The sequence below is a fragment of the Canis aureus genome, chromosome 6 (genome assembly GCF_053574225.1).
Source record: "Canis aureus isolate CA01 chromosome 6, VMU_Caureus_v.1.0, whole genome shotgun sequence".
NCBI lineage: Eukaryota > Metazoa > Chordata > Mammalia > Carnivora > Canidae > Canis > Canis aureus.
In genome coordinates, this window is record NC_135616.1 from 57602987 (window position 1) to 57629564 (window position 26578).

Consider the following 26578-nt stretch of genomic DNA (forward strand, 5'->3'; position numbering starts at 1 on the left):
GAACTATGACTGTGCATAATAATATCTGTTGAATAAATGAGTCTCTTACACTTTCTGCCTCATCTAAAATAGAGAAATGAAGTCATTTTTCATGCCTAATCAAAGTGACTGCTATATAAAAATCAAACTTAAAATAAATCTGGACTGATAATGAAGCAAGTTAGAGAACTTTTCTCTTAATCTTTTTATTGGGAAATAAAAGCAAGTTCCTAGGTGACGCTGATGCTGCTGATCAAGGTAGCAAACTTTAAGAATCTACTTTATAGGTTATTCTATAAACTACAATATGCAGGCTTTTCAGTCTAATAATAGTTTTTTTTTTTACTTCTTCCCTGACAAGGTAAATTCTTGAGAACATTTTAAACACATTTATCTTTCTGGCTTATGTTATTACTGTTAAATACTTAATTCTATGTGCTTATTAAATACAACAATGCACCACTGCTTTCTATAGTCAATATGCATTTAGATTTACTGCATATTACCACTTCTATTACTTTCCAGCATTTCTATTCCTTCATCTTTCTCCATCTTCTGCATCTCTTTCATCTTCATCTTCTGCATCTTTTTCTTCTGCATTAAGAATATCTTTTCAGGTTTTCATTAGTGTAGGTCCACTGGTGGCAAATTCTTCATGTTTATTTATCTAAAAGTGTCTTCATTTTACTCTTGTCTTGAGAGATTTTCACTGCATAGAGAAATTTAGATTGGCAGGTATTTCCCTTTACACAGTGAGGCTCTAGTTCCACCAATTCTGGCTTCTATTGCTTCATGAGAAGTTGGCTGTCAGTCTAATTGCTGGTCTTCTGAAGACAGTAACTTTTCCCCTTATTTTAACAATGTCCCTTTGCATTTACTTTCAATAGTTTTATTATGATGTGTCAAAGAGTGGCTGCCCCACCACCAGCAGGGGTCACAGGACCAGATACAACTAGCTTTAGTCTTGAACTAGGTTAGTTAGCTTTATGGAGAGGTGTGGAATATAGGCTAGGAAATTCAGCATGCACATCTTCCAACTCATTAGGAGGGCAAGCAACTATACACATGCAAAGCTTCTTCCATCTCTCCCGAGCCCACATAAGGGGACATATAGTTGCCAAGGACAGTTAGAGTGCATGTAGTTCTAGACACAGAGATGTGCCTTGGTTTCCTGTCAGTCTTATATTGTTTACTTTGGATAGATGTAAGGCCAATATGCCAACTCACAGTTTTCTAAGTCCACATGCAATAGTATAGATGGGGTTTCATAGTAAATTTAAGAGATAACTAGCTGCTAGCAATAACATTTCATGTTTGTCCTAATTCAGCACATTTCCACAAAGTGGTACTATAAGATGGCAGATCCAAGGTCAGATTTTCAGGCAAGTCTAAATTTCTTCATGGTCCAAGTATAATATTAAATCTTTACTCACATTGTAGATTTATTCTTTGGGGTACAAGGGCTAATTGAATCTCTGCCTTGATGTCTTTCATCAATTTTGTAAAGTTCTCAAGAATAATCCCTTCTAATATTTGCTTCAGTTGCACTATTTCTTTTCTCTCCTTTTAGGTCTTCTATTGAATAAACTTTCTTACTTCATCCTTTATCTATTTTCTGTAGTTTTTTCACCTATTTGTCTCTCTATGCTTCCTTCTGTATATTTTCTTCTAACTTACTACAGGTCCATAGATTCTCTTTCCAACTCTGTCTTATCTTCCATACAATCCATCCACTGAGTTCTTAATTTTGGCAATTATAATTTTTCACTTCTAGGATTTTCATTTTTAAAATAGGTTTTTAGTTACCAGTTGAAATTTTCAATTGTGTCTTTTATCTTGTCAGCATGGTTATTTTTAAGCTACATCTGCTAACTCCAATATCCAGAAGTGCTGTGATTTTGTTACCATTGTCCACTGCTTATGCTGAATTAACTTATAACGTCTTGCCTTTTCCTATGTCTGTCAATTTTTTATTGTGACCTACTGTATTTGTAGTTAAAAAAAAAAAAAAAAACTAAATCCCTAGATGATTTTTTCTGAATCTTCTTTCAAAGAGGATTTAATTTTAACTAGCAATCTAGGAACACTTCAATTTAATTTCAAGATTGATACAATCCAGAATTGTAATCACTGTGAGAGTTTATCTCCTACAAACTAGTTCACCCTAGACCCTAGCCCTTTTGGGGACCTAAACCAAAGTGAGTTCACCCACACAGTGGTGAGCACTAGACTCCAATCCCTGTGCCCCTATGAAGCTGCCATAAGTGCTCTCAGCCATTCTACCACGACTGGCAAAGGATCCCAGAGGAAAAGCATACCAAGGTCACATTCCTGTACTGATAATTCTTTTCTATCTTTTTACATTCCAATGTTTTCAAACAGGTTTCTGTTGTTGTTTTTAAAATAAATATACTTTAAAAAATAAATAAATAAAAATAAAATAAAATAAATATACTTGGTCCAACTTTTCTAGTTCTACTTACAAGGAATATTAGTACAAATCATCTAGTCTCCCATTGCCAAAACTGGGAGACTAGTAAATAAGACAGTAATGGAATATATCTAATTAAAGTTAAATAGTACCTATAAATCAAATTCTTAAAGTACACCTCAAAGAAGAATTTTTGTATCAAAAATAAAAACAACCAAATAAGCACCTAAAGAGCTATTTTTCCAAAAGATTAGTGAGTGACTATTGTTTATAATAAATACAGTTATTTCTCCATATAACTATGGGAAAGCTTATACTTTAAAATGTAGGAATAAGTGACAACATAAATGACAAGTCTGAGGAAACTTTCTGCAATCTAGAAGTGCAAATTTCTTATTAACAAATTAAATGTTTTTAAATATTCTTGTATAAGTTTGTTTTGTACAGAGTAAATCTGCCCTGAAATAGTATTTAATTAGGTGTACACACAGGGCACTCTCCTTTACCTACATCAAATGTTTTTCTTGCAAAAACAATACCAGGTTCAGTTAAATGTTTATTGAGTATATACGGCATATGATCATTAAGGAAAATGAGAAACAGTGTGTACTCCTTGCATTTTCCAGTCTTACAGAAGAGATGTAAATAGACAATGTGATAATGCTAAAACAGAATATGGACAAGATACTATGAGTACGTAGGAGAGACATTCTATCAGTGTGACATTATTCCATTAGTGACATTTCAATAACTACCTAAAATGTCTATTTCCTTTAGTGATGCAATAGTGGGCAAAACAGAAAATGTGTATCACATATCAATTTTTATATTAAACTTAAAAAAAATTCACATGTGAATACATGAAGTGTTATATGAGACACCCAGGTGAAAAAATTGATATGAAAACTTACCCCATCTGGCAATGCCCTCCAGCACACGGCACTAACAAATTCATTTGTATCATCTTCTTTTCGGTCTTTATCCAGAACACTTTTGACCGTATCAAACTTAAAAGTTAGCAAAGTCTTAGAAAGTCCTTTATAGTATAAGTAAAGAGAGTTGTTCTCACTTCCTGAAAAAAAAATTTTTTTTAATGATTTTTTAGAATGGGAGAACTCACAATTAAGATATCACATTCATAAGGTAATTATTATTCAATGTTTAAGCTAAAAGACAACTCTGTATAGGTTGAATATAAAAGAACAAAGCACAGGATTTCTTAGGAATCATGTGAGAAGAAGATTCATAGAAAAAAGCTACACTTTACCAAAGAAATAATAATTGTTAAATGATAAAACAACATTTCAGAAGGCTGAAATTCTGCAAAATAGTGTCATTTATAGCAGATGTTTAAAGACCAGAAATTTTTTTTAAAGATTTATTTATTTATTTATGATAGACATAGAGAGAGAGAGAGAGAGGGAGAGAGAGAGAGGCAGAGACACAGGAGGAGGGAGAAGCAGACTCCATGCCGGGAGCCCGACGTGGGACTCTATCCCGAGACCCCAGGATCACACCCTGGGCCAAAGGCAGGCGCTAAACCGCTGAGCCACCCAGGGATCCCCAAAAGACCAGAAATTTGTTATTAGAGCATGAATCTTACATGACATTTAGAAAGATTTCTAAGAGGGGAAAAAAAAAAGTTATATCACTTACAAAGTCAGATTTTAATAACCAATAAAATGTACATCCCATTCCCCAATAAAGACATTTTTCTATTAGATAAGTGGTCCAAAAAAAAGCCCTTTATTTTTGAGCAGTCCATCAAAGTATAACAATTGCAAGAGATTTGCTTTGGTGGGGTTTACATTATAAACAACTTTACTGAATAAAGGTCAAGTTATTAGGAAAAACTGATGAAAGTTCATATATTTAGGCATTAGGTGGATTTAGCCTTTGAACATTACCTAATTTAATTTTTCTGCTTCTGATTTAAATTTGCATAGATTACCAACAACAAAAGCCCTAGAATAACAAATCAAGACTATCTAAACAAACTGCTTAACGAAGAGAAAACTCTTTAGGGGAAAATGAACATCAAGCTTAAGAAGACAAATAATGTCTCTGAAATTAGGACATAAGCAAAAATTAATATTTTCTTTTATATAATATTGACAGAACTTATGTGATGATGGAGAACAATTACAAAACATATTTAACAATCTTGTTATTTCATGAGGTTATGGTTTGTGTTCAGCAAAGGAGGGAAGGACTAATGTTTATTCCAGTACCATCCAAGAAGAATTCAATATGCTGAATGCACAAATTACTTCCTGACTTGGTATGTACTCTGTATTCACTGAATGCAATTTCAGTGACAAATTCCTATTAGTTTCAGGAAAAGACGATTTTACTTACCACAAGCTATATAATCGCCATTGGAAGCGAGGCCTACAAAGTTTTTTTCATTGATGTGACCCTTGAAGGAACGTAGACAGTATGGTTTCCCTACATTCCACAGCTTTAGCTGGCTGTCTGTTGAGCTGAGGTAAACACAAAAAAATGAGAATGCATTTAAGATTTCAAGGTCTGAAACTACTCATTAGAGGCAATCCAGTTTGGTGGTTTAGAATGCAAACTATGGAAGAAGTTTTTCTGAGTTACAATGCTCAATATGCCATTAACCAAACAGTGATATAACTTCTTTGGCATCGTTAGTTATGTGAAATACAGCAATTCCTGTATTATTGAATTAGATAAAATTCTGTAAGATGTGAACACTAAATTAATTCATTTAAAATGCTTTCAATAGTCCTTGCAGATGTAGGAAATGCTTACTAATAAACATTACTCCTCAATACCATCATACCACCATCATCAAATAACAAGAGGTCCATTGGGAATTGTGTTTAATTTCAGGGATATACTCTATGCCACTGGGATTAATTTACTTTTCAAATATTGAATTATATTGGTATACTAAATTTAAACTATTTTCACAGCTTAGTTGTATCTACAGGGGTGGAATATTATGAGTGACTGGAATGGTCTATATAAAGTAATTTATTTACTGAAATAATGTTCAAATGCAATTATTTACCAAAAATTACCAAATATAAAGATCGTTGGTAATCCTATTATAGAGACAGTCATAAAACTTCAATAAAACACCATGTCTTTGTTTTTCCTTTTGTTACAAAAATCTTATAATACCATATATCTTATGTTGTAAATTGTCTACCATTTACTCAATAATTTGGTTTATAATTTTTCTCTAAACACATTCAGATATCTTCATTAATAACTACATAATAAATCACCTTTCTCTTACATAACATTCACAGAATAGGGCACTATGCTGAATCTTTACACTGCTTACTTCATTTAAAGATTCACAACATAATAACTATTATTAACTCCATTTTAGAGATGAGGCAACTGAGAATGTGAAGGTTATGGATATTTTCAAGATACCACAGCTAGTCCAAAGCAGAGCCAAGACTGAAACTGTCTCATCTTAGACGCCAAACTCCAAACTCTAATCCTTGTTATCATTTTTTCAAAAGACATTTATGTTGTTTTCAATTTCTTTTTCTTAACAATGTGGCACTGAATATTTCTTTGTGTATATATTTTTATTGGTCAAGAATTCAGAGGTTGTGGCAATATATGTATATTTTAATATTACTTTGTAACACTTCCAAATATACTTGTGGGTAAATTTATTCTAAAAACTTCTAAACCTCAAACATATTTTTAAAAAGCATGATTTATAAAACCTAAGAAGGACAAGAGATTGGTGAAAATATAAACAACGTATAAACATTAATAAGGTTGACTAAAATTTCTCAATTTATACAATTAGGTATATATGTATTACAACTACTAAAAATCAAAATAATTTAACATTTATAAATCTGAAACTGAAGAAAAATATTTTTGCCATATAATCTAACATCTACAATTGAATCTGAATAAAATTTTATTTACTAACCATTATTATTCCTAAAGATGGGATACATTTGGACTAGTTAATAATAATTTAGGTTTGTGAACTAATTGCCTATATTATCTTGCCTTAGAAAACTCAGTTTTTTTTTCCCTTGTTTGTAACTCAGGTTCAAAATACCTTGCCAAATAAATTCAAATTACCAATTTCTAATCTAGAGTAACCAGTATAGAGAGGTAGATATGGTGGGGGATAGCAAATATTAATGCCAAAGCACTGGTATTAATAATCTCCTAAGAGTAGAGATCAGAAATTAAGGTGGGGTGGGGAGCTAAGTGAAAAGAAAAAAAAAGGATCATTAAGCGTGAAAAGAAATAAAATACGGAGAAATTAAGATGGATATATGCTAGGGTAATATAAAGAGAACTATGAACTGGGTTAACAGAAAAAAGGGACTGCCTGTTAGAAGTGCTTTGTCAACGATATTTTGGTAATTGAGATTTATTTATCTGGATGACATCTTGTTAAGCTTCAAACAAAATAAAAGACAATTAAACCTTACATTATAATTCTCTAGTGCAGAAGGTTTCTCAAAGGATATGTATCAAGCCACATTTAGTTCTTTTCAAAACATATTTAAAACACACCATGAAATCATAGGGAAATCAAGTAACACAGAATCAACCAAATATTCCCTAAAGCCATAAATAATACTACTGTACTACAAAGTGTGTAAATATACAATAACATATTAATTGACTTTAACAGATAAAATGCTTCTTATTCTATTCCATCAACTTTGTTGATTTTCTCTTAAGGAGAAGCAGTGGTTGAAATCCCATCTAAAGTTTAAATGTTGAAGGAGGGGTGCATTAAAAACTTTCTTTATATAATAAAATAAGGATTTTATTCATAAAGAGAATACAAAAGTGAACAATACAAACCAGAATATACATGTATTTTAGTTAGACAAATTATTTTTTAAACTCTACTATTTATGAAAAAGTGCTATACCACAGTGTTACTCTTTACAGATACCCACAGTGACGTTATAAAATCGGTCAATGACGACAGAGTTCTCGGTTAAGCTCAATCTCAGGAGAGTAATACTCACGCAGAGACGATTTCCTCACCACTCACAAACTTTGCATAAGAGACTGCTTTTCGGTGTCCCTTGAATACCATGATTGGCTGTTTAGTGTTACGAAGATCATAGTAGTGGACACAGTGATCTAAAACAAATAAAACAAGAAAAATGTAGTAAATGAAGAAATGTAAAGCAAAGCTCATTTTAAATGGTTTGGTGAGTTTTCAAAGGTTTCAGGGACAATATCAAACGTGTAATAACAAAACTAAGTGCTATGATTGATTTTCAAAGACAAGGAAGATATAATGTGTCTTCTGTTTTTAATCTAGGAAATATAGTAGCATAAAAAAGTACATACACATGCCAATGTCAGTCTGAAAGGGAGTTCCGCTGATATATCCAGTGATCCTGGCTCTAATTCCAGAGTAGTAAAGGTTCAAAGTAACCGAAAATCTTAAAATGTATCCTTACATTTTAGACGACCTTATAAAAAAAGGTAATATAAATATTTTACAGGACTCCTGGGTGGCTCAGTGGTTGGGCATCTGCCTTCAGCTCAGGTCCTGATCCTGGGGTCCTGGGATTGAGCGCCCCATCAGGCTCCCCACAGAGACCGCTTCTCCCTCTGCCTATATCTCTGCCTTTCTGTGTCTCATGAATAAATAAATAAAATCTTTAAAATATACAGATTAACATTTTAGGCTTCTGGTTAAAAATAATACTATATAATTTCCCACATTTGCCTTTGAAAAAAGTGTGTCTTGAGACACATTTTACATATAATAAAACCAACTTACTGTAATTACACAATTCAACGATTTTTAGTAACTTTATCCAGTGGTACACCATCTCCATAATAAATCAGTTTTAAAACAGTTTCCTCAGGGTGCCTGGGTGGCTCAGTGGTTGAGCATCCACCTTTGGATCAGGTCAAGATCTCAGGGCTACCACAGGGAACCTACTTCTCCCTCTGCCTATGTCTCTGCCACTCTCTTTGTCTCCCTCATTAAAAAAATAAATAAAATCTTAAAAATAAATAAATAAAACGTTTTTCTCATTCCAGTAACATGCCTCATGCTCATTTACCACCCACTGCCTTAGGCAATCACTATATCTAACTTTTTCTAATAAATTTACCTTTTCTGGACATTCATTGTAGATGAAGCCATACAATACATGACTTCTATGTATGGTTTCTTACACTTCAAATAATGTTTTTGAAGTTCATCTATGTCGTAACAAATCAATAGTTCAGTCCTTTTTTTTTTAAGATTTTATTTATTTATTCATGAGAGAAACAGAAAGAGAGAGAGAGAAGCAGAGACACAGGCAGAGGGAGAAGTAGGCTCCATTCAGCAAGCCCAATGAGGGACTCGATCCTGGGACGCCGGGATCATGCCCTGAGCCGAAGGCAGGTGCTCAACCGCTGAGCCACCCAGGCGTCCCTAGTTCATTTCATCTTATTGCTAAGTAGTACCCATTGTATAGATAGACTACATTTTGTCGACTCACTCACCAGGTGAAGTATTGTTTCATAACCAAACCATTTTTTGGTTATGAAAAATAATGCTGTTATGAACAATCACATTCAAGGCTTTGTGAAAAATGTATTCAAGTCTCACTAAGACATCTAAGAAGTGTTAATTACTGCATTAGGTGATAATTTTTTAAAGAAATTGACAAACTGCTGACTGTACCATTTTAAATTCTTACAAGCGATACAAGATGGTTCCAGTTCCTTTACATGAGTACTCTGAAAATTTTGGATACGATCAAAAAATTTTTTAACAAATATTACCAACCATTCTGTTGCTTGTCTTTATTTTCTTAACAATATATTTTATCTTATTTTATTTTATTAAAGATTTTATTTATTTTTTCATGAGAGACAGAAACACAGGCAGAGGGAGAAGCAGGCTCCATACTAGGAGCCCGATGTGGGACTCGATCCCAGGTCTCCAGGATCAGGCCCTGGACTGAAGGCAGCACTAAACCACTGAACCACAGGGGCTGCCCTTAGCAGTATATTTTAAGGCACAGAAGCTTTGGATTTGATGGGGTCCAATTTATTTATTTTTTTCTATTTTAACCTCATAAAAAACTTTGACTAAGATAAAATCTTAAAGATTTTTCTTCTTCTAGCATTGATTGTTTTAGTTCTTACATTTATGTCTATGATCAATTCTAAGTTAATTTTTCTATATGGTAGGAGTAGAGGTCAAAGTTCATCTTCCTGCATATGAAAGGATATGCATCCAGCTGTCCTACCATGGGGTGGAAACAAACTTTTTCTCTAATGAACTGCTTCAGCATCCTTGATGAAAATGAACTGACTTTTGGATTAATCCTAATCAAGAGATTTGCGTATGTCTACCTCCTCCCAGTGCAACAGTGTCTTGTACAACTATAGCTTTGTTTTTTAAAAAAGATTTTATTTTTTAAAGATTTATTTATTGGAGGGGGCGGTGGACCAAGGGAGACAGAGAATCTCAAGGAGACTCTTTGCTTGCTGAGCATGCAGTTTGATGTGGGGCTCACAACCCTGAGATCATAACGTGAGCTAAAATTAGGCTTAGTCAGATGCTTAACCAACTGAGCCACCCAGACACCCCTAAGATTTTAAGTAATTCCTACACACGCTGTGGGACTCAAACTTATAACCTCAAGATCAAGAATCACATGCTCTACTGACTAAGACAGTCTGAGTGCCCCTATAACGAACTAGAGCTTTATAATTTTGATATTCAGTAGAAAAAGTTCTTCAACTTTGTTCTTTTATAAAAAATTTTTTTGGCAATTCCTGTCCATTAGCATTTCCACATAAATTTTAGGATAAGGTTATCATTTCCTGGATAAAAGCCTCCTCAAATTTTTCCAGAGATTGAGTAGTATCTACAAATTACTCTTAGGAAAATTATCGTCTTAACAATATTAAGTCATCCAATTTATGAACAGAATATCTCTGTATTTATTTACATCTTATTTTCCTTAACATATTTTTGTAATGTTCAATGTACAAGTCTTGCAATTACCTTATTCAATTTATTCATTAAGAATTTTATTCTTTTTGATGTTATTCTGAACAGAATCATACTATTTTTTGGACTGTACATTGTTTGTGTTTTAAAAGACTTTTTTAATACTGATACTTTATTCTGTGGCCCAGCTGAACAATTATTAGTTCTAATTTTTTTAAAGATTACCTAAAATTTTCTACATATGGGTTAGTGTCATCTGCAAAAGGATAGTTTAATATTTTTTTATGAATTTATTGATTATTTCTTTGAGAGTGAGAGAGCACAAGCATGTGGTGTGGCAGAGGGAGGAGAAGCAGACTCCTGCTGACTAGGAAGTCCAATGTAGGAGTCAATCCCAGGACACTGGGATCATGACCTGAGCTGAAGGCAGACCCTTTAACCAACAGAGCCACCCAAAAGCCCTTAATGTTTTTTTTCAATGGGCACCTTCATGGCTCAGTTCCTATTTGTAGGGGAAAAGCATTCAGTCTTCTACTTGTAACAGATATTCACTGCAGTTTTTCAATGAAACCTTCTGTCAAGTTGAAGACGTTTACTGCTATTTGTTACATGTTTTAATCATTAATGGGTATGAGATTTTGTCAAATGCCCTTTCTATGTTTGTTAGGATGATTATATGGTTTTAACTCTTTATTCTATTAATACAGTATATTATATTAATTGATTTTTGGATGTTAAACAAATTTGGTACTCCTGGAATTAATTTCACACTATCAGAGTGATAATCTTTTAAATATGCCATTGAATTTGCTTTGCTAATATTCTGTACAAGGAATCTGCATCTCTATTCTTGAAGAATACTGGTCTGTTTTTCTATTTGTGTGGTATATTGGGCTTCTGGTTTTGAAAATTCTTCAGGGAAGATTTTGTGAAGTAGTAGTAGTATTTTTTATCATTTAATAAAATTTACCAGGGAACCCATTTGGGTCTCTGCCTTTCTTTGTAGGAATGTTATTACTCAATTTTTTTTTTCCCTTCCATAGGTCTATTTGATTTAATGCTTCTGAGTCCATTCTAATAATGTGAATTATAAAATTTGTTCACTTCATTTACATTATTAAGCTGGCATACAGCTGTTCATGGTATTCTGCTGTAACCCTTTTAATATCTGAAAGGTCAGCAGTAAACCCCCTTCTTTCATTCTTTTTTTAAGATTTTATTTCTTTATTTAGAGAGAGAGGGAGCAAATGAGTGGGGGAAGGGGCACACTGGGAGAAAGAGAATCTCAAGCAGACTTCCCACTGAGCAAGGAACCCAAGACCCTGAGGCAAAATCAGGAATTGGCCACTTGACATACTAAGCCACTTAGGAGCCAGCCCCCGGTTTCTTTTATTCTTAATTTTAGTGATTTGTGTCTTCCTTTTTTCTTAGTCTACCTAAAAGTGTGCCAAATGGGTTGATCTTTTCAAAGAACCAACTTTTTTTTTAAGAGAGTGCAAGTAGGAAGGGAGGAGGGGGAGGAGAGAAGGAGGGGACAGGGAGAAGAAGGCGTGGGGAGAATCATAAGCAGGCTCCCCCATTCAGCATGGAGCCCATGTGGGGCTTGAGCTCATGATCGGAGATGATGACCTATGCCAATATCAAGAGTTGGATGCTTAACCAACTGAAACACCCAACTGCCACTCAACCAGTTTTTAGTTTTGCTGATTTTTCTCTATCATTTTTCTATTCGTTATTTCACTAATTCCCATCCTATTATTTCCTTCCTTCCATAGCTTCATTTATTATTTTTTTCTAGATGTTTAAGGTAAGAGCTTAGATTATTAAGATCTTTCTCTTTTTTAATGTAAACACTTGAAGATAGACATTTTTATTTAAGATTTTATTTTTAAGTAATCTCTCAATTCCGCACGGGGATCGAATTTACAATCCCAAAATCAAGAGTCCCATGCTCTACTCAGTGAACCAGGACATTTCTTCTAAGCACTGCTTCAGCTGCTAACACAGATTTTAGGTTTTTTAAAGATTTTATTAATTCGTGAGAGACAGAGAGAGGCAGAGACTTAGGCAGAGGGAGAAGCAGGCTCTCTGCTTCTTGATCCTGGGTCTCCAGGATGACACCTGGCCTTAAGGCGGCACTAAACCCCTGAGCCACCTGGACTGCCCAGAAGTTGCTAATCTTATGGAGGAGTGCTTTTATGTGCTGAGTTGCTTTTCTCTTGGTGTTTTCCAAGATTCTTTCCCCTTCTTTGCTTTCAGGAGTTTGAATTTGATGTGTTTAGGTGCCAGTCTCATGGAGTTTATTCTACTTTGAGCTCACAGAGGTTCATGAGCTCACAGAGGTTCATGAGTGTCTAAACTGATGTTTTTCATACAATTTGGGGAAGTTCTGGCCCCTTTACCTTAAATATTTTCCATCCCTTTCTCTATTCCCTTATTTCCTGAGTCTGTTTATGCTGGCATTTTTAATGGTGTCTGACAGGTTTCCAAAGCTTTATTCATTTTTCTCCATTCTTAGACTGAATAATCACTATTGACTTAACTCCAAGTTCACTGCCAGTTCAAATCTGCTTAAGTGTTCCTCTAGTGAATTTTTATTTCAGTTATAATTTTCAACTACAGAATTTCTATTTGTTTTTTATTTTTGAACAGTCTCATATTTTTATATTTCTTTCATTCCCTAATCATGTTTTAATTCACTGAATACATTTAAATTAGCTGCTTTAAAGTCTGAAATAAGCCTAACTCTGTTATACTTTTAGCTAATTTTTTCCTGCTTTTTTGCATAATCCCATAGTTTTGATTTTGGGGTGGTTTGTTTGTTGTTGTTTTCTATAAAAGGTAGACATTATAGATAATATAATGTGGTAACTATGAAATCAGTTCCTACCACCCTCTCCTGGGACTTTTGTGACTTGGCTTTTTGTTGTTGGTTTTGTTGACACCTTAATTGTCTAGAGACTTTTCCAGAAAGGACTCTCTAGTCTGTAAATCCATGATGCATGAAACCACTTAAGTTTCGATTTGTTTTCTTGTAAAAAAAGAATTTTTTTTTTACCTTGATTAATAAAGTTTGCTCCTGGGTCAGCATTGCTTAGTAGCCACAAAATGTTCTTAAATGTTTTGAGCCAGTATGTCTTCTATCCTTTGCCCAGGGCACCTGTGGTGTGTGTTAGGGCATCCTATTCAAAGCTCAGCAACTTTTAAATCTCACTTCTTACCTATACAGAGTCAATGAGAGGCAAGCAACTAGAGTCCTTTCATTTTTTTCCTGGATAAGCACACTGGCCTGAATATGCACAAAGCATTCTACATCCGAGGAGTTTTTTCAAAGACCCTGTGGCTATTCTGCTGCCCATATCCTTTTAAATTTTGACTGGACTCCTGTTTGCCCCATCTCTTATCACAGCCTTAGATAACTGTGATCTGATGGTTTTCAACAAAACCCTGGGTCCAGGTCTTTCCCCATGTGGACTTTGAGTCAGGTCAAACAATGACAATGATCTAGAAATAGGGCTTTCTGAGAAGTTCCCACACCTATTTTTCTTTTCCTAGTGGTGGCTAGAAGGCTGGTGGTTTTCAAGGCTTATATACCACAAGTTAGCTCAGTTTTTATAAATTTGCTTGTATTTTTGTTGCTTTTATGGAAAAGTATTCTCAGATTTTTTAAATTATTATAATTGCATTAAGTAATCACCTCAAATGACAGCAATTAGCTTATACTGGAGAGGTATAAATGTATAGCTGCAAATTGTTTCACATGTGCTAAAGTAAAAATGGAAAAAAAAAATTCTGCTTCAAATGCTGTGCCCATGTTAAATTTACCAGTTACAAAGATAAACTTCTCTTTTGCATTAATAATTTAAAATTGAAAAATATTTTTGTAAAATAATTATTTCATAAAAGCTGAAAATAATTTGATATAATCAAAACAGCACAGTACAGTATAATAATATATTAACGTATTCTCAGGCTAATAAGAACACAAGAAGGAATATATACAAAAATGTAGGGATATAAGTAAAGGTTAAATTATTTCACTGTGCCCTATAAGATTTTACAGTAGCTAGGATGAGAAAAGTAGTAGAGAGACTTAAGTATAAAACGGGAAATGATCTTTTTATAGACATAGCAATCTTGAAGGAAACTGCACTATAATACTCAGAACCAGCTCTGTGCAGTGGTGATTTATTTTCAGCAAAACAAATACTACTCCATCATATTACTGTTACTAAACCATCATCTTGCTATTCTTTTTTCTATTTTTTATTTTTATTTTTACTGTATTTAATTAGAATTTGATTCAACTTCAAGTTACTTAAGAACTAGGAACATACAAAACTGGGTTATAATTTGTATTTGCCCATGTAACTTAATTAACATTATGACAAAAATAGTTTAGTTCAGGGGGAGGAGTCCTCAGTAACTGGCTTTCCTTTATAAAGGGGAAGCCTTTCTGAAGTGTTACCACAATTTTTAAAAATACTCTTAATAATTAGAAAATTTAATATATGATCACATTTCTATTCCTTTTCTTTCTCCCTAAGTTCTTACTGTGAAAAATTTCAAACCTGCAGAAAAGTTGAGACAACAATGAACTGAACAACTTTGTATTTTTTCAATTAGACTCTCCAAATGTAAATATGGTTACCATATTTCTTTTAGCCTTCTTTCTATAAATAAACAAATACACTCTTTTTTTTGCCCCATGAACCATTTGTAAGTTTCAAACATCAGGATATTTTACCCATAAAAACATCAGAAATTACTGTCTAAAAACAAGACGACTCTCCACAATACCACTGTTAATACTTATGAAACACTGACATAAGAATATAATTTAATATGCATTCTACACTCAAATAACCCAATTGTAAAAAATATCCTGAATAGAGGGACGCCTGGGTGGCTCTGAGGTTAAGTGTCTGCCTACAGCTCAGGGCATGATCCCAGAATCCAGCATTGAGTCCCACATCAGGCTTCCTGCATGGAGCCTGCTTCTCCCTCTGCCTATGTCTCTGGCTCCCTCTCTCACGAATAAATAAATAAGTCTTTAAAAAAAATCCTGAATAGCTATTTATTTATTTAATTTTTCTCAAGGGTCACTCACTATATTCAGTTTCTATGTTTTTTGTTGTTGTTTTACATACAACAACTTAACAGTTTTTTGGAAGCATCTCAGGTAGCTGTTTTGTAGAATGTTCCACATTCAAATTTGAATGTTTTCTCATCATTATGTTCATGTTAAATATTTTTGACAAGAATACTATAAAGATTATGTTCCTTCCTACTGCATCACATTAGGAGGCATATCATGTCTGTCCCAATGGTGATGCCAAATTTGATTTCTCAGTTAATTAATTGCCCCCATGGCCTTGTCAATGTAAACAAAATTTGTTTCTATTTTAACCAAACATACACAATCTTAAGAGGAATATCAATACAGAATTATTTCTGGTATAATTAATAATTTTCCTATAGTGATACCACAAAGTATTTCATAAGGTAATCACTGTTGATATGCTAAAGTGAGAGGATGAAAATAATTTGCCTAGAATAGATGCAGAAATATCTGACTGAACTTAATGTTAAATAAGAGTTCATTACCTTTACTAAGGTAACAATAAGGTAAGTACAACTGAGTAGTTTTTAAATGCAATTTATGACAAAGCCATTCTAAACTGTGTTCTAAAAAGCAAGTATACAAAGGAAATAGGTTCAATCCAATATACAATAGCCAGTAGGAAAGAGATCAAGCCAAATTTCAAAAACCCCAAATTCTGTTTTCAGGCTTCCCAGATACTTATGAGCTTCAAAAGATCTGTGTCCTAGCTTTTGGGTTATTACCATGATAGGACTAGAATAAGAAAGCAAGCTGGAGAAATCCTTAAAAAAGTTTTCCCAGTGACAATAAATGAGCGTCTTTAAAAAAAAAAAAAAAAAAAAAGTTTTCCTTAGGCAGGGAAAATAACTTCTGAGTATTTAAAAATACACAGGTCCAGGGGCTCCTGTTTGGCTCAGTCAGTGGGCCATGCGACTCTTCATCTCAGAGTCATGAGTATGAGTCCCATGTTGGGGGCGAAGTTTACTATTTAAAAATATATTTTAAAATAAATTAAAAATAAATATACTGGTGCATCTACTAGTTACTGATATTGACCTTATACAGCTAACATTTTTTACTTTAAAAACAATTACATGATTTTTTTTTTTTTACTGCCTTTAAGCCTTTGATGATATCTTATTAGAGTCATCTTAGAGATCTGAAAGACAGCTAAACTTTGGAAACAGAAAGAGCAAACAAGTATAAGTTACATAATACAAATGGATATGCACTACTTTGCAACACTTCTTTATAACACTTGCTCTGAATTTGTTGTTAGATTTTTGTTCATCATTTGAGAAAGAATCAGAAATTGTCACTGCTTATTTTTTTTACAAATATAATAACCTCTGGGTTCCAACCTATATAGAACCTTAGAAAGACAGACTATTTTAGCTCACTATTATGCAGCCTTATTTTACGAATCATCCCTCTAATCCTTACCAATCCACAAAAGATACACAAGCAATTATAAGCTACAGTGTGACAAAAGTAGCAACTACCTATTTGTGTATTAGATAAGCCACAATCATCAAATCATTTAAAAACAAACAAAAATGACTTCCAATTTCATATATAAAGCACTTGGAAGCTGACACTTTATCCTAATAACAAATAAAAGATGAATAGATTAAGAAATCAACAACTCTTTAGAATTCACAAGAAAGATGACAGCCCAGGTCTAACTGCTACCCTAAAGATCAAAGAGACAGGTGAATGAATAATTAGTGATTCATACAGAGAATCTGCCATTAAAAAAGTACATGGATATAAAAATCTGAACTGCAACTGATAAACTGTGGGAGGCTCAGTGTGAACAAGTTTGAGAATTAAAAACTCCAGAGGGAGCCAGTCATAGGGATCCTCCACAATTTTGTCAGATTTTTTTCTGAGAGCTTGATCAAGTTCTCAAAGGTGGAAGACAATATTCTTAAGAGTTGTGAAAATACTCTATATGATGCTACAATTATGAATACATGTCATTACACATTTATCCAAATCCATACAATATATAACAGCAAGAATGCAGTGTAAAGAATGGACTTTGGGTGATTATGATGTGTGAACATAGGTTAAATAATTGAATGTACCACTCTGGAAAGGGATGTTGATAATGAGAGTATGTGTGTATGTTTGGGAGTAGGAGGTATATGGGAAATCTCTGCATCTTCCTATCAATTTGCTGTGAACCTAAAACTTGTCTTAAAAAAAAAAAATTCAAAAAAATAAAAATAAATTAAAAAAAATAAAAAATAAAAAATTCTATTATATATGTTTTCCCAAAACTTTTTTTTAGTAGTTCCTGGGTGGCTCAATCAGCTAAGCATCTGCCTTGGGCTCAGGTCATGATCTCAGGGTCCGGGCCCCATGTGGGGATCTCTGCTCACCTGGGAACCTGCTTTTTTGCCCTCTCCCCCTCCCCCTGTTTGTGTGCACTCTCTCTCAAATAAATACATAAAAAATATTTTTTAAAAAACTTAAAAAAAAAAAAAGACTCAGTTTAGAAAAAGTTTACATGTATAATAAGGAAGTCTTCTTTTGCCTAATTTATTTAAAATCCTAGGACACCAAACAGATTAAAGTAGAGCTGTTCCGGTTATAGCCCAAATAGGAACAGAGGCATTTTTACTAATAAGCCTCTGTTCTCCCTACCTACCCAGCATTCCTTTCCACCTGCCAACTCTTAAAGAATCTTAAGAAATATTGAAATGAATTAATTGTACTGAGCAATATGAAAAAATGTTTTCATTTAGTTTTTCGTATTTATCCTTTTTTGCAGGGATAAAGCATATTAATTAATGAATTTTTAATACTAAATTCTAAAGCCCCTGGGGCAAATAAAAACTTACAAATCACCACTTCCCTACAAAATCCAACTCAAAATATCAATAATATCTGTTTGTTTCCAAAAACATCTATTTGGATGGATATGTTTGTGATTTGTTAGTTTTAATTATCTCTGATGGAAGAAATGGGTTGCCCTGTAAGGTTTCTCTTGTGTTGTCCTAAACTAGACAGACAACAGGAAAAATGTTTAAATTTTCACATTCATTTAAGGATTCAGTACAATGTTCTACGCATAGACATTAGTGGCCAGATGATATCGTTGTAATCCTTATCATTTGGAAATAGAGAAAAAAATGTTATCAAATATAGAAAAAAGTTTTAAATAATTTGTGTTTATTTGAATTTATCTGAAAGTATATACAACAATTATATGGAATACATAGTTTTATTATCAACTTAATGTAATAAAGATTAGAGCTAAACCACACATTCTAAAATATTCAGAGTTTTTTAGATATTAAATAAACACAAACTATGGGCAAAAATTCCTGTGCTCAGTTTTGCCTGCTTAGGAATCAAGTTTCTATATAATAAAATGTGAATTACCAGGGAAATTTAAGGATTTTCTTGATGGTACTTTTTTTTTTTTAAGATTTTACTTATTTATTCATGAGAGACACACAGAGAGACAGAGACATAGGCGGGGGAGAAACAGGTGGGGAGCCTGATGCGGGACTCCTTCCCAGGGTCCCACGATCATACCCCTGAGCCACTCAGGTGCCCCTCCTCTTAGTGATACTTTTAAAAATTAGAATTTTATAAAATTGTTCTAACATCATAAATCTAAATCTAGAGGCAATGGCATCCAAACCTTGATGTCTAAATTTTAGAAATATAAAATCTGTCATGCCCACACTAGAAATAAGAGCACTGAAATACATACTCAAAATGCAATACAAAATTATTTGCTCAACTTGGCCTAGCTTGCTAGTAAGTTCACACAGCCAAACTAAGCATTGGAACAAGTATCTGAACACACTCAACATTTTTTGAGAATTAATTTGCTTCAATCTTCACTGATCTGCTTTACTTCAAACTCTTTTCACACTTTTGCTTTAGAGTCAAAAAGCAAATAATGCTAAATAATGACTAATGAACATCAGAGATAAATATTTTCTCATCACTAGAAAGGCATTAAAACAAATTTTAACATCTCGTGTCAGCATGTAAAGATCATAAAAAAATCTGTTTTATTACAAAAACCTTGGAAAATGGTTATCTAAAATTAATGGTGGCAGGAAAAAACTGAAAAGGCCAAAATGGGAATAATAATGGCTTTCTTTGAATATCTTGAAAGAGAAATTCATTTTGGGAAACTGACAAAACACCAAGAATCAAGTCTCATAAACAGCTAAGAACTGATGCTTTTTGCTTTTTTCTTTCTTTTTTCCTTTCTCTTTCTTTTTCTTTCTTTCTTTCTTTCTCTCTCTCTCTCTCTCTTTCTTTCGTTTTTATGCTTAACTTTCTTGAAAAGAAGATCATTAGGGCATGTGGTGGTTCAGTTGGTTAAGTGTTACCTTCAGTTCAGGTCATGATCCCAGGGTCCTGGGATTGAGCCCTACATCCTGCTCAGTGGGGAGCCTGCATCTCCCTCTCCCCTTCCCCCTACTTGCACTTTCCCTCTTTCTGTCAATAAATAAAACCTTAAAAAAAAAAAAGAAATATCATTTAAAAAAATCTAAGTGAAGTCAGAGAAAGACAAATACTGTATAATTTCACTCATGTGGAATTTAAGAAACAAAATAGATGTACATGTGGGGGTGGGGGAGAGAGAGGAGGAAGCAAATCCTAAGAGACTCTTAATGACAGAACAAACTGAGGGTGATGGAGGGAGGTGGGCAGGAGACTGCCTAGATGGGTGAGAAGTATTAAGAAGGGTTATTTGTTAGGAGTGATGAATCACTGACTTCTACTACTGAAAACAGTATTACACTGTTTGTTAGCTGGAATCTAAGTGTTTTTAAAAATCATTTTATGTAAATAATCTATGTGTGATAATATGGATTCCCATAGTTGACAGATTTGATCTTCTAAGTACTTGTTAACTATGTTGTTCAAATTTCCAGTACCTTGTAATTTCTTTCTCCTTAAAGATTTTAGTTTCTCTTACAATTTGTCATATTTACTTGATATATTTTGGGGCTATCTTATTACATACATGAGGCTTACAATGTATGTCCTCATTTTAAGTAACTCCTTTTATCATTTCATTGGGATCTTCTTAACCCTATTTTAACCTGGAAAGTCTAATTGTTCTCACTAAATATAGTTTCACCAATTCTTACTTCATAACATATTTTCTCTCTTTATTTCAATCTTCCTGTGCCTTTCAAATTTAAGTGTCTCTTTTGCATAACATTTAGTGTAGAAGTCTTAATTTTTAAATAAAATAACCCAATCAGAGTGACTTGGTCTTTGAACTGGTAAATTTAATGTCTCAATTTACTGTTTTCAGTGAGACATGTGGAGTAAGCCCAAATTTATTTATTCTCATCATGTTTCATTTAGTTATTTACTCTATTTTTTTATTTGTTTATTCGTCCATTCATGGGAGGGTGGGGGGCAGAAATACAGAGGGAGAAGCAGACTCCCTACAAGGTGCCCAATGTGGGATTCAATCATGGAACTCCAAAATCACAAACAAAGCCATGAGCCAGAGCCGAAGGCAGATGCCCAACCGCTGAGCCACCAAGGCATCTCTACTCCGGTTTTTCTTTTTTTTTCTTTTCCTACTCTGACTTTTCTACGGCTCTTCATTTCCTCCTTACTTACTGTCTATAGACTGAGTTTTCTTTAATATAGATGGAGTTTTCTTTACTACTGTAGATTTGAAATTAGAAATCCTATTTCTATTCTTTAATGATAATGATTAAAATTTTATTTATTTTTTTGATTAAAATTTTAGAATGCATATATGACATAAAGGACAAAGCTAATTAATACTGTTACACAGGTAATGTAAAACCTTACACTGCTTTATATTTTATCAATATTCCTCCAAAACCTGGGTTATTATTGTACAGATTTTAGTTTCCATCTTTTTAAGACTTCCAAATGTTTCCATTATTGTTGTTGCTTTATATAGTCAAGGATAGCTAAGATTTACTTATATATATATAAATTTCTCTGCTCACAAGACTTTTTTATAATACTGTATTCAATTATTTATTTAATTCTCTTCTTTATTTCTCTGTGGAAGGAGCAAGTAGAAGAAACATCCTATACCATGGACAGAATTCTCAGAGGCAACAATGCCTGTCCACTACTCAGAGCCCAGGCCAAGACAAAGTTTCTACTGAAACTTCGGGCAGAGACAGATAATTACAATACTCTAAGCAGGTCCACACCATATTTCTCCTCCCCCACTAACTCTCCAACAACTAGATCCCTGAAGCTAGCAACTTTCTATTACTACCACTAACCAGTGATAGAACTTCAGCTAACAGGTTTAGTTCTCTGGTTTTTTGTATTCTGCTCTCTTTCTGACCCTTTATGATTTCAATACTTTGTACGCTATGCATCTAAAGTAATATTTTTATACATTTTATCTAAAATAATATTGATCTAAAATGAATAAAATGTTGACAGAGGATTTTCAATTTATTTAGTCCATCAAATTGTTAGAACTAGAACTGTATTCTGAGTTATAGTACTTTCTTTGATGTAACCATTCGACACAAGTTTCAAAATAAAGAACTGATTAACCCTCAACTCATGCCTAGTAACTAATCTTCTTAGGTGTTTCAAAACTGCCCCTCCATTTCCAGAGGCACTTTCATCAGACACAAGGTACAGATCCATATTTTAACCAGTGTTTTCAATTTTTAGTCTTTGTATAGTGATAATATATTAGGTAAGCTCTATGCAAGAATATGATTGAAAAACTAATCTAAAATGGAGAATGTAAGTATAAAAAAATAATGGCGATTTGGGGCTTCGTCTACTTAATGACTTCTTTATGCTCTTTTACAAAATCAAAATGAATCCTACTATTATCACAGTAGTAACAGTTCATGAGAAAAAAACAGTATTTTTTCTTTTACTGGATAGATCTGATCTTTATGTTTTGATAAATGCTATTAAAACAGACTTAATATTTTAGTACAATTATGTTCATTAGACAACAAAGCATTCTTACTATGATATATAAAAGTCTTTTATTATTTATTAGATCTACATTTCCAAATTATTGTTCCAACCAATTCAGGAACTTGTAAATATCTTTAGTATAGTTACCGTACTTTCAGGGTAAGGGAAAGGAATAGGTAGACATAAAATGGCTAAGGAGTAATTTCAAAACATAAATCCTTGGTCTCCTCTCTAAAGATTATAATTTGGTAAGATCTGTGATAGCATCTTGGCACAAATAACTTTTCAGTTTCTCAGACTTCAAAAATCACTGTTCTAATCCTATTTTTCACAACGTATTATAATTTATTTGCTTGTCTATCTTCTCTAACAGTGACATCCTGGAAAGGTAGGATTTTTATTTTTGTATGCACAGTAATAAATAGATTTTTAAAGTAAGTGTTTGTAAAGTTAGTAAATGAATGCTAGAATTCTAATGGAAATAATTCTAGGTACCCTGATAAGTGTGATACAAAAAAAAAAAATTTTTTTTTTTTTTAAGAATAATTACAAGCTCCAGCTCCTCTAATCAGTAGTTATTTTCCTTCCAGGGACTGTGAGAAACCACTAGATACATATTTCACATTGTATATGTAGATTGATATAGATATAGATATAGATATAGATATAGATATAGATATAGATATAGATATAGATATGAGTACAAGGTCCACTGAATATATGTGCTTATGTTGATCAGTATCACAGCATTCTAGGCATTGTGAGTGTACTAAGTTACCACTTAACTGCTGGTCTCACAGATGTTTCAAACCACCAGCTTCCAAGTGCTGATGCTCCCTTTACAAGTGTCTTCTAACAAGCTGTTATTCAGAATCCAATGTTCCAGAGTTATACAAAATTAAGTGGCTGTCTTGTTTTTATTTTCTGCAACTTAAATTTGGTGCAGATCTTTCTGTACACATTCATCCATCAACCACCTAATCATCTGTCCATCTATCTGCCCATGCAAGTAGGGTTACTATTTTATATCCATTACAGTTTCTGTGTTAAACACAGCTTTTGGTTCTTTGAAAAAAAATCATTGTCTTCCGGCGGCCCCGGTGGCGCAGCGGTTTAGCGCCGCCTGCAGCCCAGGGCGTGATCCTGGAGACCCTGGATTGAGTCCCACGTCGGGCTCTCTGTCTCTGCATGGAGCCTGCTTGTCCCTCTGCCTGTGTCTCTGCCTCTCATTCTCTCTCTCTGTGTCTCTATGAATAAATAAAATTTAAAAAAAAAATCATTGTCTTCATTTGCAAAATATTTTTTGGCTGGATATACAACTTTGGGTTACATTTCTTTTAGCTTTACATGTGTCAGTGCCTCCACTGATTTTTGGCCAGTATAGTTTATGAGAACTCTGTTATAATTTTTATCTTCCAGTTTCCATAATTTCTTTCACTCTGCCTTCAAGATTTCACTTTGTTTTTAGTATTTGACCTATGATATAAGTAGTATTTTTGGTCTACTTTTGATTTCGTCCTGTTTGAGGTTCTGTGAGCTTCTGGTATCTGTGATTTGTTATTTTTTATCAGTCTTGGAAATTCTGTGTCTTTATCTCTTCAAATATGTCTTCTGTCCTTTTCTCTTAATGCCAATTACAAGTGTGTTTGTATAATATTATCCAACAAATCTTGGCTACCGTGTTCAATTTTTCCCTCCCATTCTCTCCTTGATGTTTCATTCTGGATAATTTTTACTGACCTACCCTCAAGTTCATTTTGCTTTTTCTTAGATTATATCCAATTTGCTTATGAGCACATAAAAATTCATTTTTTATATCAAGATTTATATTTTTAGTATTTCCATTTCGGGTAGCCCAGGTGGCTCAGTGGTTTAGCGCCGCCTTCCTCCCAGGGCCTGATCCTGGAGACCCAGGATCGAGTCCCACATCGGGCTCCCTGCATGGAGCCTGCTTCTGCCTGTGTCTCTACCTCTCTCTCTCTCTCTCTCTCTCTGTGTCTCTCATGAATAAATAAAATCCTTAAAAAAAAAAAAAATAACTTTCCATCTCTCAACTGAGACTCTTCATCTTTTCACAAGCATCTTGTCTACCTTTCACACTATATCCTTTAACATAATAATCAGTTACTTAAAAACCTGTCTCATACCCTAACATCTGTGTGACTTATAAATCTATTGATTTCTTTTGAGTCTTGGTAATGGAATTCTTACTCATACTATTTGTAGTCACATACTTTTTTACTAAACATAAGTGATCATGTACAGAACAGTAAATACTCAAGTAAACGGTATTTCTGCTTGGAAATAAGTACAGCTGTTTTTCTTTCAGGCCATTAATGTAAGTGGATCAATCAATTTAGTCAGTGTTTAAACTGCATTTCAGTTTTAGGTGTTAAATTCACCATTAAGTATACCACAGGCTTCAAATCTTTCCAGCCATGAGCTGTTATCACCTTGTGCTTTGTGTGATTCTGAGTCAAAAGAAAATTTTCTCTGTATTCCTGTTCTACTCTTGCCTTTTTACCAGTTTTTGCATATGAGCCAGAGAGGGTCCTTCTTCATGCTACTGTCCCTCCCTCAGTGGTAGATAGCTCTTACTTGTTCTGTTTTTTGTTTTGTTTTGTTTTGTTTTTTGGTGGTGGCTACTTTTCTGGATGATTTTTGGGTTTTCAGTAGCAGGATTGTTTGGAGCAGAGGATCTCAGTTCATCTGGTCCATCATACGTCTTAGGAAGGGTTCATATGCCTGAGCTTCCCGTGCGGGGGTCTTCTTAGGATTCCAACCCCTCACCATTACAGCAGCCAAATTCTACATCATATCTGACACACATTTTAGGCAAGACAGAGTTTCATGCCACTTTATCAGTGGAAGTAGATCTCTCCTGTGTACTGATGCGGGATTCCGGGCTCAAGAAGTTTTCTTGCTCCTTTTCCAATAACTTAAAGTTTCTGCTCCATATGAGAAGACGATCCAGAGAAATGATGAAGTTTTGTGTTGGTTTTTCAGTAGGGACTGATTATTTGTGAACTCCTGCGTGCCTGATGTAGACTACTGTCCTGACCCATTCATTCTTGTTAGCAGCCAGTAGTAGAAGATGGAGAAGAGCATATGAGTTAAGTGTGCAATCCCCTTGTATTTCGGGCATACATATTTGCCAACCCATACTTGGCTTTTAAGAATGCATTAAAATTTTAGCTCATTTCTTCTTACCAGCTTCTATGGTGGCTACTTCTTCCTCTTGTGGTCTGCAAATGGTGAATAGTTCATGTGTCCCATCTTTCCTTGGAAGGGCTTGTCATTCCTTGGAATTCAGTTCCCATGCCTTGTGACCTCAGCTCTCTGACAGGGGTCAAGAAAAGTTATAATTTTGTAGCTCATACAGCCTTTTCTGTTTTTAAGATGAGAGTAACATTTTCTGGTGGTTTTCTACATACAAAGCAAAAGCAGAACTCCCAATGTGCCTATCTTTTGACAATATTTTCTTATCACATCTATGAAATACACATTCTAAATTCTTGCACTCTTACCAAAAAACTACACTGATTCTGCCTGGTGCAGTGTTCCTTTTCGTTCATATCAGTCTATAATAGTAATAGCTCCATCTTTCCTTGTTCACATCGCAGTACCATTTTTTAACTATCCTGACTGGAATTTTTTAGTATATAAAAAATATATATGGCATATATAGTATAGTATAGTATATGGCAAACTTGGTCTCATAATCAGTTGGCTGTCACAACGGCATCAGTATCACTATATAGCCAGTTAGAAATCAAATCTGATAAAATGACTAGGGGAAAGAATATATACAAGGCAATCAATTTCAAGTTGATAGAAGGCAAAGAATATTTGGTCAGCAAAATCTCAGATATCTTTATTGGATTAGTAACCTGAAAAAGGCATTTACTTAGTTTTCTAGAATGGTAAAAAACTGACAGAGAGACTTAACAACAACTAAAGAGTGATCCTGCGGTAAGGAAAAGAAATCAGGAAACAGATGTGTAAACTGTGGGGAACAGACCCAAACATGGGTTTGAACGTGACTGGTATGGACTGAGTGGCAGATAGGACTAGAGAAAAACAGAAAGGAAAGGAAAAGGAAGAGGAGGACACAGAGAAAAATGGAGACTGACAGAGGGAAGGAAGGAAATGAGAAATACAAGAGGGAGAAAGA

General features: G+C 33.9%; 1 protein-coding gene across 8 annotated transcripts in view; it reads right to left on the bottom strand.

Annotated features, from left to right (window-relative positions):
* The window catches only part of COP1 (COP1 E3 ubiquitin ligase), a 244389-nt gene that overhangs the window by 52527 nt on the left and 165284 nt on the right, over positions 1–26578 (bottom strand). For 7 of the 8 annotated variants that reach the window (XM_077901781.1, XM_077901780.1, XM_077901776.1 and 4 more), the window contains 3 exons: positions 7414–7531; positions 4769–4893; positions 3322–3482 (listed from right to left, as the gene is read on the bottom strand). In XM_077901781.1, coding sequence (XP_077757907.1) covers positions 3322–3482; positions 4769–4893; positions 7414–7531 — 404 coding nt within the window. Of the gene's footprint in view, positions 1–3321; positions 3483–4768; positions 4894–7413; positions 7532–25614; positions 25744–26578 lie in introns of those variants that run through there. The other variant, XM_077901782.1, reaches the window with a different exon arrangement.